This window comes from Schistocerca serialis, chromosome 3, assembly GCF_023864345.2.
Source record: "Schistocerca serialis cubense isolate TAMUIC-IGC-003099 chromosome 3, iqSchSeri2.2, whole genome shotgun sequence".
Classification (NCBI taxonomy): Eukaryota; Metazoa; Arthropoda; class Insecta; order Orthoptera; family Acrididae; genus Schistocerca; species Schistocerca serialis.
Genome location: NC_064640.1, coordinates 89,060,432 through 89,075,359, shown reverse-complemented (window position 1 = coordinate 89,075,359; position 14,928 = coordinate 89,060,432). Strand labels below are relative to the sequence as shown.

Below are 14,928 nucleotides of genomic sequence, written 5' to 3'. Positions count from 1 at the left end.
TCTTGTTACTGTGGAAGTTTATTTCCTAATTCGTTTTAGACCAATATAAGAGATTTATAATTGTGGTTGGTTTTTAGTTTTAATTAGTTGTATTACTATATTTATGGCTGGCGTGGGGGCAAATTATGAGTTTGATTTAAAGAAGATTATTGCTCTTTCTATTTTAAGACAACTTGGTTTAATAATAAGAATTTTGGTTATAGGTTATCCAAAGCTTGCTTTATTTCATTGATTGTCTCATGCTTTATTTAAGGCATAATTATTTATGTGTGCGGGTTCAATCATTCATAATTTAAACGATTCTCAGGATATTCGTTTTATGGGTTCCATTGTTAATTTTATGCATTTAACTTCTGTCTGTTTCAATGTTTCTAGGTTGTCTTTGTGTGGTATGCCTTTTTTGGCTGGGTTTTATTAAAAAGGGTTTTGTTCTTGAGATGGTTTGCTTAAGATGAATTAATTGTTTAATTTATCTTTATTTTTTTACAGGCTTAACTTGTTCTTATTCTTTTCGTTTATTTTATTATTCAATATCTGGTATAATAATTTTTACTCAAGATTTTCTTTCGACAATAAGGGTTATTATATTTCATTTGGTATAATTGCTTTACTATTTCTTGCTGTTTTTGGTGGTAGTCTTCTGTCTTGATTAATTTTTCCTATTCCTCATGTGATTGTTTTACCTTGTTATTTGAAATTTTTAACGATTACTGTTGATGTTTTAGGTGCTTCTTTAGGTTATCTTATTTCTAAGTTTGATATTTCTCACAATTTATTTTCTTTGAATATATTGTCTTTTGTTAGATTTGCTGGTTCTATGTGATTTTTACCTTTCCTTTCAAATACGTTTGTTAGATATACACCTTTAAAGTTGGGTCATTATTCATCAGAGTCTTTTGGTTGTGGTTGGGGTGAGGTATCAGGTGGTCTGGGTTTGTATAGATTATTTATTTATTTAATAAATGATATTGGAGGTTGCTACGACACAAATTTTAAGTGGTACCTTTCAACTTTTATTTTTTGGTTATTTACTTTAGTGATTTTTCATATACCTAAATAGCTTGTAATTATAGTGTGATACTGAAGATGTTAAGGAAATATTTTTATTTTTACTTATTTATAAATATAATTTATATTATTTTTACAGTGAAAATGAAATGATTTATTTAAACTATATAAATGTTGGAAATGTTAATGGAGTTTAAATGCTAATATAAAAAGTTAGCAACTTACATATTTTTTTTACATATCCTTAATTGGATCTTTATAGTTCAATTATATTATTATCAGTAATACATCTCTTTTTGGCTTCAATTAATAAAGAATAAGGGTAATTATTTACCAACCTTTCAGGTCGAAACTGACTGCAATATTTCGCTTCTTACTCTGTTTAAGGTTGATTAGTTATATCATTTCTTTCTGAATGTACCATATATGTTATAGTTGTTATGCTAATTGTAGAGCCCCTTAATTTCATCCATGGTATAGTCCACCTAATAGGACTAGAGAGGAAGAATATTGTTGATATTGTTCAGATTATAACGTCTGATGCTTTTAAAATAATTGCAGTTGGTAGAATGAACGCAATTTTTACATCGAAGATTAGAAAAATTACAGCGATTAGAAAGAATTGGATGGATAATGGTATTCGTGCGGATGTTTTTGGTTCAAATCCACATTGAAATGGTGATCTTCCTTCTCAGTCATCGATTAATTTTTTTTGATAGTGTTGTTGTGAGGATTATAACAATTATTGGGATAATAAATCTAATAAAAGCTCTCATAGATAGGACTAGGATTTTCTTGATTTATATGTCTTTCTGATTGGAAGTCAAATGTACTATTTATAGTAGAAAAACAATTATCTACCTCATCATTAAATTGAATCTGAACTATATGCTGTACATTTGTATACTTTTGTAGGTACATGTAGCGATATATGTGCCCCTGTCTGTGAAATGTGTTGTAAATAGAGTTAGTAACAAAGAAGCAACAAATTAAATCGTTATGCATGATGTGGCAATTTTTCACGAAGCTCAGTGTTTGACATCATATGTCCTGAACTATGTGTCATAGACTGCTATATTTTTCTGGGTACATTCAGCTATATATGAGGATATTATCCAAGAAATACGTTGCGAATAGAATTGCTAGCAAAGTGGTAATATCGTGCTGTAGTTCAGTGTTTATACGCCGTATCTCCTGAGCTAAGTGTATAATGATGTAATTTTATTGGTACCCTCAGTGGTGTATGTGGATACTGTCAAAAAATATTAGTCACGAATACTGTTATTAGTAAAGAAGTCACAAACTAAAACATCATAATCATGTGGCAGTTTTACTGTATGAACAGCGAAAATCTAGTAAGTGACAAACTTTTCCCCTTTCATCTTTTTACTGGGATCGTCACCGACAAAGTATCACAAAGGTTTAAAATTACGAGTAAAGACTGTTGCAAGTGCTCTCATTCTGAAATACTGGATAGCGAAAGTATGGGCATTCTCACATCGTGTGATACACTGCTCTTTCATCCACACCCCTACACTTTTGATTGGTGGATGGTTCTTACACCCACACTGATCTTTACAGATAGTAAATGATGCACTACTGCCCATTAAAATTGCTACACCACGAAGATGACGTGCTACAGACGCGAAATTTAGCGGACAGAAAAAAGATGCTGTGATGTGCAAATGATTAGCTTTTCAGAGCATTCACACAAGGCTGGCACCGGTGGCGACACCTGCAACGTGCTGACATCAGGAAAGTTTCCAACCGATTTCTCATACACAAACAGCAGTTGACCTGCGTTGTCTGGTGAAACGTTGTTGTGATGCCTCGTGTAAGGAGGAGAAATGCGTACCATCACGTTTCCGACTTTGATAAAGGTCGGATTGTAGCCTATCGCGATTGCGGTTTATCGTATCGCGACATTGCTGCTCACGTTGGTCGAGATCCAATGACTGTTAGCAGAATATGGAATCGGTGGGTTCAGGAGAGTAATACGGAACGCCGTGCTGGATACCAACGGCCTCGTATCACTAGCAGTCGAGATGACAGGCATCTTATCCGCATGGCTGTAACGGATCGTGAAGCCACGTCTCGCTCCCGGAGCCAACAGATGGGGACGTTTGCAAGACAACAACCATCTGCACGAACAGTTAGACGACGTTTGCAGCAGCATGGACTATCAGCTCGGAGACCATGGCTGCGGTTACCCTTGACGCTGCATCACAGGCAGGAGCGACTGCGATGGTGTACTCAACGACGAACCTGGGTGCACGAATGGCAAAACGTCATTTTTTCGGAGGGATCCAGGTTCTGTTTACAACATCATGATGGTCGCACCCGTGTTTGGCGACATCGCGGTGAACGCACATTGGAAGCGTGTATTTGTCATCGCCATACTGGCGTATCGCCCGGCTTGATGGTATGGGGTGTCATTGGTTACACGTCTCGGTCACCTCTTGTTCGCATTGACGGCACTTTGAACAGTGGACGTTACATTTCAGATGTGTTACGACCCGTGGCTCTACCCTTCATTTTACCCCGGCGAAACCCCACATTTCAGCAGGATAATGCACGACCGCATGTTGCAGGTCCTGTGGATACAGAAATGTTCGACTGCTACCCTGGCCAGCACATTCTCCAGGTCTCTCACCAATTGCAAACGTCTGGTCAATGGTGGCCGAGCAACTGGCTCGTCACAATACGCCAGTCACTACTGTTGATGAACTGTGGTACCGTGTTGAAGCTGTATCGGCAGCAGTACCTGTGCACGCCATCCGAGCTCTGTTTGACTCAATGCCCACGCGTATCAAGGCCGTTATTACGGCCAGAGGTGGTTGTTCTGGGTACTGATTTCTCAGGATCTATGCACCCAAATTGCGTGAAAATGTAATCACATGTCAGTTCTAGTATAATATATTTGTCCAATGAATACTCGTTTATGATCTGCATTTCTTCTTGGTGGAGCAATTTTAATGACCTGTAGTGGATATGTACCAAGTATGGGTGAAATCGGTACCGTGATTTAGAAGGAGATACGGAACATACATACATACATAATTTTTATAATTTTTTATGGATAATATTAACTAGCGTAGCACAGTAATGCTTAGTGTAAGGAATGTTTCAATGCTATCCTCAGACAATATTATATTTTTGTACAAGCATACGTGTCCGATACTACTCGACCTTTTGCTGAATTGTGCTGCAAGAATGATATGATCTTCTGCAGCCGACTGGGAACTTCAAGTTAGTTATGAGACGAGGGTTGCCTGTTCGTCATTTGAATAGGTTGCTTACACAAACTCTTCCCTTTCCCCCACCCCACTAAAGAATATATGAAGGGCTTATTTCAATAGTGGTACAAGCCCATTACCTCCACTTTTCTGTCTATAATGCTTCTGAAATTAATGAGCGAAACAAACAGAATGAGAGGTTCATCTCTAGTAAGAAGCTATATGCTTGAATATTTCTGGTATCTCAACTGCAGATTTTTCAGCGCTCATTTAACTTTAGGGCTCTGTATGTCAAACTGAACAAAAATGGACTTGTATCACTATTGTAATAAGCCCTTCATATGATACGTGTTAGTTTAAGTGAAGTATGATTTCAGCTCACAAAGCAGATGTCGCATTGTGTGCAGGCGGCGTGGAGCGACCAGTTCGTGTTCAACGTGCACGCGCGGAGCGTCTTCCCGTGCGAGGACGGCGTGTCGGTGCTGTTCCAGTACCCGGAGTGCATCCTCGCGTCGGCGGACCGCATCCGCGTGTTCGCGCGGCTGCGCGCGGACGTAGCGTCTGTGGCGCCGCCGTCTACGCTGGTGTACGCGGCCGAGGCGCGCGTGACGCGCGGCCAGCACGCGCTGCGCTTCCCCTGCTCCGTCTTCTCTGAGCGCTACGTGGAGTACTGCTTCGTCTACGTCAGCCAGGCCGTCACCGGCGCCGTCTCCGACCTGCGCGTCGACTGCGTGCCCACCATGCCCGTGTCTGGTAGGTGAAGTAGCGCATCGGCTTTCGCAGTAGTAGTAGCAGTTGCCGCTGCGCTAGCTGTGCCCGAAGAGTCAAAAGCCCTGCCAGTCAGAACGCTACCTTCCCCCGCGGCCGAGCGTGGACGCTGTTGCGTCACGTCAGCACTTGACGCGGCGGAAGGCTGCCACACTACGTTTACACGCGGCTCCCAAAACTGGAGTTCGGAAAACAATTTCCCAAAACAGCTTCTGGACGGTCTCGTACAAACTTCATTAGCGATTCTGAAAATCCGTTCAGGTTGACTGACTTCATCTTCCGCAGTCGATTTTACCTCTCATTTAACCCTTTCACTGCTGAGTGTGCAGTAACAGTGCGCATACGCGTGTGCGGCAGGGACGCTCTGCACATCGCTGTGTTTGGTGCGCTGCGTCGGTATCGTCGTAGGTTCGTATGTATTTATTCTCACCAATAAGTTCTTAAAATACAATGCACTTCCAATATTCTTTTCTGTTGAAGTTCGTAAACTAGATGAAGTTAAAAAGAAGCACATTTCAGAAAGTATTTTTGCCATATACAGGGTGTTTGTAAATGAATATCGGGGTTTTACCGCTTTATAATATTTATTGCATTAAACTTACAGTTATAAATGATATGTCAAATGAAAAAGCAACTCAAACAGAGTTGTGTTTGGCAGCAGTGCGCATGCGCAGCGCACAATGTTTCCGCTGCAATCCGCTAGATTGGTTGAACTTCACTGTACCCAAGCGCTGGATAGGCCACAAGGGGCCCAATGACAGGGCTTGCTTTGCATGGCCTCCACGTTCACCCGACGCAACGTCATGCGATTTTTTTCCTTTGCGGCTTCATCAAGTATAGTGTGTACGTGCCTCTGCTACCAGCGGACCTCCGTGAATTAAGAAATCGGATTGAAGCAGCTATTGCTATAATCACTGAAGACACACTTATCAACGCTTTGGAATAACTCGTCTATAGACTTGATGTGTACCGTGCGACAAATGGGGCTCACATTGAAAATTTATAAGGTTCTTGGTAAAACTGTTTGAGTTGCTCTTTCATTTGACATATCATTTACAGCTGTAAGCTTAATATAATAAATATTATAAAGCGTTAAACCCCCGATATTCATTTATAAACACCCTTTATATTTCGAAACAAGGCACAACATACAGTCCCACATCACACTGTTTACAGTAGTAACGTGATTCCGTTCGTTTTTTCTTCTTGTTTCATATGAGGCATCTCCTTACATGTGCATGTTTCTTCTGCCTTTCTCGAAGTCACAATGCAGGGTTGGATTGTTTGGGGGAAGAGACCAAACAGCGAGGTCATCGGTCTCATCGGATTAGGGAAGGACGGGAAAGGAAGTCGGCCGTGCCCTTTCAAAGGAACCATCCCAACATTTGCCTGGAGCGATTTAGGGAAATCACGGAAAACCTAAATCAGGATGGCCGGACGCGGAATTGAACTGTCGTCCTCTCGAATGCGAGTCCAGTGTGCTAACCACTGCGACGCATCGCTCGGTGAAGTCACAGTGGACTCTGCTCGTCTGCTGGACGACCTCCTGATGCTTTCCTTTCTTGGTAGTATGTCTCCAGAATCTCAAAAATGATGCTGAAGTGAAATTCGGGGACTGAAGTATTCTTTCCGATATGAACCTTGTAAATAACGTGAGAATTTAACGCGTATGAGTGTAGAGAGTCAAAAAATAGTTTATGTGCCGTTTCAGTATTTTGAGAATACATTCCGTTACAACACAAATTTTGGTTTGAATCTATCGGTATTAGTTTGGTGATCCACTTTCGGCCGGCCGCAGTGGCCGAGCGGTTCTAGGCGCTTCAGTCTGGAGCCGCGCGACCGCTACGGTCGCAGGTTCGAATCATGCCTCGGGCATGGATGTGTGTGATGCCCTTAGGTTGGTTAGGTTTAAGTAGTTCTAGGGGACTGATACCTCAGATGTTAAATCCCGTCGTGCTCAGAGCCATTTGAACCATCTGATCCATTTTCACAGCTGATTTCGTTGTAGCTGCACCGCATGCAGCCAACATAGTCTCTTTTCTTTTGCCTTGTCATTTCAAGGCTATCATAGCGTCGGTTGTCATGTTCCATCTCGCGTCTTTACAGCTTAACTTCAAGTTTTGGCTTTCCTTTCCCGTTCCTGCGAACTGTACCTACTGCATTTGTTCTTCTTTGATGCAAGTGGTGGAAGATAGGTAGACATGTGAACCAAATCTTCACATATAGCGAGTGTTTTAAAGCGCACATTTAATAAGAAAACCTCGAAATGTATACAGGCTGAACATTAATAAAACCGACAAACTGCAGGGACGGATTCCTGACTGGAAATGGAGGGAAAAAGATCATATAAGCATGTGTCTGGAAATGCATCGTTATCACGGTAGATGGCGCTGACGAATGAAAGTTCCTCTGACCACGTGCCGTGTCTGCAGCCCACAGAAGACGATTATGCAGTGTGATGATGCCACTTCTGGTAAAGCTTGCATCGTCGGTAAGGAGGACTGATGACAGAAATCTCATAATTTTGATGGTCTGGTGCAAAAATCATCAAAAAATCCGCTACTGACAATCCTTGCACTCGTTGCAGTTGATTGGCATAGTAGAGGTTGTCGTGCAGGATACGAATAATTGTACTTTTGGTTTGCACGATGTTAGCGGGGCACATGCCTGGAGCTTGTAATAGGGTTCTTCTCAATATCCTGTACAACAGGGTCCTCCAAATCTGGTGTACCACAGCCTGCCACCTTCCTGCAGGTTTGTCTGTCTGAAAGGACCCACGGTAACACAAACATCCAACAGAAGTTGAAATGTTGTGAGATGCAGTTGGTGTCTGTGAGATTACTTGTTTTGGTATAGCCGTGTTGTCTCTCGACCATTTCCATCTCCTTGACCGTACACAAACACCATATCGGCTTGTTCTCGACATGAATGCCGGGCCATTTTGATTCTTACAGGACGTTGCGTCAATCACACAGCCTGCAGCACACAAAGACCACACGACACGTGGTCAGAGGAACTTCCATTCGTCAGCGCCATCTACAGTGGCAACGATGTATTTCCGAACACATGTTCCTAGAACCTTTTTTCCTTCATTTCCAGCCAGGAATCCGTCCCTGCCGTTTGACGGTTTTATTAATGTTCACCCTGTATATCCGACGTAAGCTCTGCTGGCTCGCTCAGCTCCTGTCTCATATATATGCCATTACCACTCGAGGCACGACGACTGTCTACGTATACACTGCTCAGCCAGAAAAATATGGTCACCGATCTACTATCGATATAAACCCGTCCAGGCGATAGCAGCATCTCCTGGCGAGGAACTACTGCTAGTCAGACACACGCATTGTGCATGCAGTATCAGTGAACGCGCTGTTCGTTTGTAGAATGGGGAAGGCGCGCGATCTGTCTGAGTTTGACTGAGGGCAGATTTTGACGGCCCGGAGGCTCGGTATTTCGGAAACTGCACTACTTGTTGGGTGTTCGAGGAGTGCTGTGGTGAGTGTCTTTAACACGTGGCCACACCTAGGTGAAACCACGTCCAGACGTAGTAGGGTTGGGCGGCCACCCCTCGTTACAGATGTAAGACATAGTAGGCTGGGCAGAGTGGTAAAACAGGACAGGCGGCGAACTGTGACGGAACTAAAATCAGACTTAAATGCTGGGCGGAATACAAGTGTGTGTGAACACATATTGCATTGAACACGCCTATCGATGGGTCTCCGCAGCCGACGACCCAGTCATGTGCCAATGTTAACACCATGACATCAGCAACTACGACTGAAATGGGCAAAGAAGCTGGCGGCGACTCCATTATGGTCTGGGGCCATTCACGTCGACATCCATGGTTCCAGTGGAGCTCGTGTAAGGCACCGTGGCGGCCAAGCAGCATTATACGGTGTTTGCAGACCACGTACACCCCTTCATGATGATCCTGTTTCTCGGCGGCAGTGGCATTTTTCAACAAGATAATGCACCATGCCACAAGGACAGGAGTGTGATGCAGTGGTTCGAGGACCACAGTGGCGAGTTTCAATTGATGTGATGCCTCCCCCCCCCCGCCCAACTCACCAACCTCCCCCCCCCCTCCCTCCGTTTTTCTCTGGGACAGTTTGATGTATAAAGTTCAAATTTTGGTCACATACTAAAATGGATGGTCCCTTGGCGGTGGAAAAGTTTTATACTTCTAAGGCAAGGAAATCAAAATTTACGGCCATTTATGTCACACGTTTTGAAACAAAGAGACGCGCCGTCAATCCCAGTTGAGCATTTTGCGTTGACCTAGAACCATGAGACGTGGAAAGAAACTAAGTTTCACAGTACAATTACAGGTAAGTAACCGAAAGTTGTTAACTTGTAATTACATAACACGGAATTTTTGGGAGTTACGTGACTTGTGTTCTCTGAGTGGTGCCATTTCCCTCCAGCGACCTGCCAAGGTCCATGTCACGATGTGTTGTCGCTGTTATCCATGTCAAAGCTGGACATATCAGTTATTAGGAGGTGTTCATCATGTTCTGGCTGATCAATCTATATACATCGGTAGCAGTTAAAGGGTTAAACCGAAAACAGTGTTTGAAAAATGCTTGATTTATTAGCTTACGTCTTGTTTTTAAAAATGTTCGCCCACTCTAGATGGAGTGACCATCTGTGCTGTGAAGGAGAAGCAGAAATGTCAGACAGAATGAGGTTGTTTGCCTCTGGTATTTAAGTGAAGGGAAATAGTCATTGTGCTGTCTAAATCAGAAACCGGAACAGCTGATTTCCAGGGACTATCTCTGTACAACAGCTGAGGATCGGATAATCGATTTGGACTGGTCTAACAAAACTGCTTCAATACTTACCATGTAAACACGAACGGGAAAAACGGTTTCCAAAATTCATTTTTCATTTTCCGGAATTAGTGTCTCCTGTAAACGTAGCAACCGTGTGACGTAAGACGCCCGGTTCTTATCCTGCGCCTGTAAACGCCTTGCAGCCCTGCAGTAATTCTTATATGGTTTAAGGTTTAGAAACGAGGTCTGAGTGGGCTATTTTGTTAATCGGGCAATAATCGGATCATTTTTAACAACAGAGGTGTGTAGCGTGAAACCGAACTTTCGGAAGTTGTTGAGCAGTATTTTCCGCGTACGAACAACTTATGGGAATGCAACTGGGTGATGTCTTTGACAAGGCATTTTTGCTTCAAAAATAACGAGGTGTTTGTCCGTCGAAATTCGGCAGTTGTCGAAGGCGTCAACCGGCTGCATTCCCGTAAGCTCTCTGAATATTTATATGCCAGTAGAAACTCAGTTTCACATTTTCCGAGTAATTTCATCTCTAGTGCCTCGTCACAGACTAATAACGCAATTATGGTTATTTCGGCTCGTTTCCCGTTTAATATCTTTTTTTCTATGAAAGGATGTTCAGAATAGTGAAATAGCCAGTACTGTGCAATCACCAAAACGAACAACACAAAACACAGATTAATGCAACAACCCTCAGAGAAGACATGTATATTTCACAGCACAAAAGCTGCCGGTAGCTGAAATGAGAAATAACCGCCATGTTACACAAAAGTCAATCGTACTGCATAGTGTAAAGTACAGCGCATAAAAGTAAAGAGCACTTGTAACTGTGAGTGTGATTTTGCGAGTATACCCTTTTGACACTCACCACGAAGCATGAGCGCTCTAAAGACGCACAGGAAAATATGCTCGATGTTATTCCTAAGAATCGAAACGTGTAAAAGATACACGAAGTTGTGAAGTTGAGCCATGGATGGGACACCAGTAAGAAACATCTTAATATCACTGCCTATAACATGATGGCTTCGTAGATTTTACAAAAGAATCGTTTTCAGATTTTTCATCAAAGAACTGTTTTCAGTATTTTCAACAAATAATAGTTTAGTCCTTCGAAGGATACTTTATGTTTTTCGGAGAACAGCCTTATTTTTATGATGAAGTGCTCTTTTATATGTGTACACTATGTGATCAAAAGAGTGCGGACACCTGGCTGCAAACGACTTACAAGTTCGTGGCGCCCTCCATCGGTAATGCTGGAAATCAATATGGTGTTGGCCCACCCTTAGCTTTGATGACAGCTTCCACTCTCGCAGGCGTCCGTTCAATCTGGAAGGTTTCTTGGGGAATAGCAACCAATTCTTCACAGAGTGCTGCACTGAGGAGAGGCATCGATGACGGTCGGTGAGGCCTGGCACGAAGTAGGCGTTCCAAAATTTCCCAGACGTGTTCTATAGGATTCAGGTCAGGACTCTGTGCAGGCCAGTCCATTACAGGCATATTATTGTCGTGTAAACACTCCGCCACAGGCCGTGCAATATGAACAGGTGCTCGACAGCATTGAAAGATGCAATAGCCATCTCTGAATTGCTCTTCAACAGTGGGAAGCAAGGAGTTGCTTAAAACATCATTGTAGGCCTGTGCTACGATATTGCCACGCAAAACAACAAGGGGTGCAAGCCCCCTCCATGAAAAGACGCCGGTCGGTGGGGCCGAGCGGTTCTAGGCGCTTCAGTCGGGAACCGCGCGACAGCTACGGTCGAAGGTTCCAATCCTGCCTTGGGTATGGATGTGTGTGATGTCCTTAGGTTAGTTTGGTTTAAGTAGTTCTAAGTTCTAGGGGACTGATGACCTCAGATGTTAAGTCTCATAGTGCTCACAGCCATTTGAACCATTTTTGAAAAACACGACCACGCCATAACACCACCGCCTCCGAATTTTACTGTTGGCACTGCACACGCTGGCAGATGACGTTCACCGGGCATTCGCCATACCGATACTCTGCCATCGGATCGCCACATTGTGTACCGTGATTCGTCACACCGGACAACGTTCCTCCACTGTTCAATCGTCCAATGTTTACGCTCATTACACCTAGCGAGGCGTCATTTGGCATTTACCGGCGTGATGTGTGGCTTATGAGCAGCTGCTCGACCACGAAATTCCAGTTTTCTCATCTCCCGCCTTACAGTCATAGTGCTTGCAGTGGATCCTGATGCAGTTGGGAATTCCTGTGTGATGGTCTCTATAGATGCCTGACTATTACACATTACGACCCTCTTCAACTGTCGGCGGTCTCCGTGAGTCAACAGACGCGGTCGGCCTGTACGCTTTTGTGCTGCACGTGTCCCTTCACGTTTCCACTTCACTATTACATCGGAAACAGTGCTCTTAGGGATGTTTAGGAGTGTGGAAATCTCGCGTACAAACGTATTACACAAATGACGCCCAATCACCTGATCTCGCTCGAAGTCCGTGAGTTGCGCGGAGCGCTCCATTCTGCTCTCTCGCGATGTCTCATGACTACTTATATGGAGTACATGGCATTAGGTGGCAGCTCAATGCACCTAATATGAAAAACCTGTGTTTTTGGGGGTGTCCGGATATTTTTGATCACATAGTGTATAAAGAGTTCAGTTTCTTTCTAAAAGTTATAATTTTTCCTAAGAAAACGTTTGCATTTTCAATGAAGAAAAAATTAAAACAGTTAAAAGGACAAAAGAAAGTTAGTCCTGTGGTATTGTCCACAGACTATTGAGCAACTACACTACGGCGGGATTCAGATCGAATCCCACTTTAGGCAAATTTTTCTTTGTTTTATTGGGATAATGTGTTTAATCTGTGAAAAACATGAAATGAACCCAACGAACAGTTTCCAGGTCTTAAAAAGGTTTTTTATGCTCTCAAAAGGTCACAGCAAGTGTTTTCTTTACCGCTTATTATCCGTCCAAATACTGTCCCAGATATCTTTTTTTCTGTCCAAATAATATCAAAACAGTGTAAGAAAGTGCAATATACAATTACCAAACGTACAACACGGAATACAGAGTAACGCAACAAACCACTGAGGATACATGTACACTTTGGTCACCGTGTGTTCAATTTATCCTCTCAGTTTACAATACAATACAGTTCAATGAAACCAGTCACGAGGTGGATGTCAGCCAGTTGTTCATCAGTAAACCTATCTGTACTGCTATGTATCACTGTTAACATATTACCTGGCAAAGGGAACTGGTTGCCTGAAGGCGTGGTTACGCCCGTGAGGCGCCGGGGGAGGGAGGTGGTCTTAGCGGAGTGCTGTCACATGCTACACGTCTGTGCACAAGACAGAACAGACAAGAACAGGAGCATACAGTACACTGTCTGAGCGAATGTATCCGTACATCCCTATGTAATGCGGAATTCCTTCGGACGTGGACTAGACATTGGCTGTCACCTGAGTAACAAATCCACAGGGACATTTCAACCCTTCTAAAGCTGGCCAAGTTGACTGTTAGTGATATGACTGTGAAGAGGGAAGACGAAGGGACAACCACCGCAGGCAGGCCTCATGTACAGACGGACAGGGACTGTCGAGAACTACGGATAGTGGTTGCTAAATTTGAATGATATGAGCAGAAGGGATCAATCGGGAGTTGGAAAGTGCTGCCATAAGTCCAGCTAGCACAATTATTGTGCGTAGGGAGTTAAAAAGATGATTTATGGCGGATGGCGCTAACGGGAGTTAAAGACAACGGGATAAAATAGTCGAGCGGCTCCTCATAAGGCACACAACTGTGTAGCCAGTGCTCAGCGACACTTGAGGTGATGTAAATGGCGACACCAGTGAACAATGGATGTGACAAAGGCGGCGACCGCTACCAGTTCGCCTTCCCAGCTAATACATTTAGTAACTAACAGTGCCGGAGAAACAAACTCCAGAAACGAGGGGCAGTACTAAACGCAAGCTAGAGGGCGAAGAGTTAAGTGTGGATTCCTGGTGGCACAGCACGGAGTAAAATAAAAAATTTTATTTCCAAAGAAGCAAACAGCGCAATCCGTCTGCATTAATACTGTTGGGCAGAAGATGCAAAAGAGAACTGTGGGCAAAAAATCAAACGAAATTCAGTTACTCTGTAACGAGCCTCAGGAGATCGAGGGTCCCTTGTACTAAAATACTCAGAAAATATCCCTGAGCAACAACCAAAATTGTATCGATAGATTTCAGATATACCCCGTAGGAAATATAGGAGCAAAAATTTTTTTCCAAAATACTGATAAACACTATGTGATCAAAAGTATCCGGACACCTCTCTGAAAATAACTTACAAGTGCGTGGCGCCTTCCGTCGGTAATGCTGGAATTCAGTATGGTGTTGGCCCACCCTTAGCCTTGAAGACAGCTTCCACTCTCGCAGGCATTCGTTCAATCAGGTGCTGGAAGGTTTCTTGGGGAATGGCAGCCCATTCTTCACAAAGTATCGATGTCGGAGAGGTATCGATGTTCGGTCGGCAACGCCTGGCACGAAGTCGGCGTTCGAAAACATCCCAGAGTTGTTCTGTAGGATTTAGGTCAGGACCCTGTGCAGGCCAGTCCATTACAGGGACGTTATTGTCGTGTAAACAATATGCCACAGGCCGTGCAATATGAGCAGGTGCTCGATCGTGTTGAAAGATGCAATCGTCATCTCAGTCTTCAACAGTGGGAAGCAAGGAGGTGCTTAAAACATCAACGTAGGACTGTGCTGTGATAGAACCATGCAAAACAACAAGGGGTACAAGGCTCCTCCATGAAAAACACGACCACACCATAACACCACCGCCTCCGAATTTTACTGTAAGCACTACACACGCTGGTAGATGTTCACCGGGCATTCGCCATACCCACACCCTACCGTCGGATCTGCACATTGTGTACCGTCATTCCACACAACGGTATTCCACTGTTCAATCGTCCAATGTTTACTCTTCTTACGGCAAGCGAGGCGTCGTTTGGGATTTACTGGCGTGTTGTGTGGCTTATGAGCAGCAGCTCGACCATGAAATCCAAGTTTTCTCACCTACCGCCTATCATAGTACTTGAAGTGGATCCTAATGCAATTTGTAATTCCGGTGTGATGGTCTGGATACATGTCGGCCTATTACACATTACGA

General features: G+C 43.5%; 1 protein-coding gene across 1 annotated transcript in view; it reads left to right on the top strand.

Annotated features, from left to right (window-relative positions):
- Window positions 1-14,928, top strand: part of LOC126470696 (thrombospondin type-1 domain-containing protein 1-like) — a gene marked incomplete at both ends in the record, with an annotated part of 365,133 nt that overhangs the window by 240,719 nt on the left and 109,486 nt on the right. The window contains one exon of the mRNA XM_050098697.1: window positions 4,652-4,997. Within this exon, the coding sequence (XP_049954654.1) occupies window positions 4,652-4,997 (346 nt within the window). The remainder of the gene's footprint in view (window positions 1-4,651; window positions 4,998-14,928) is intronic.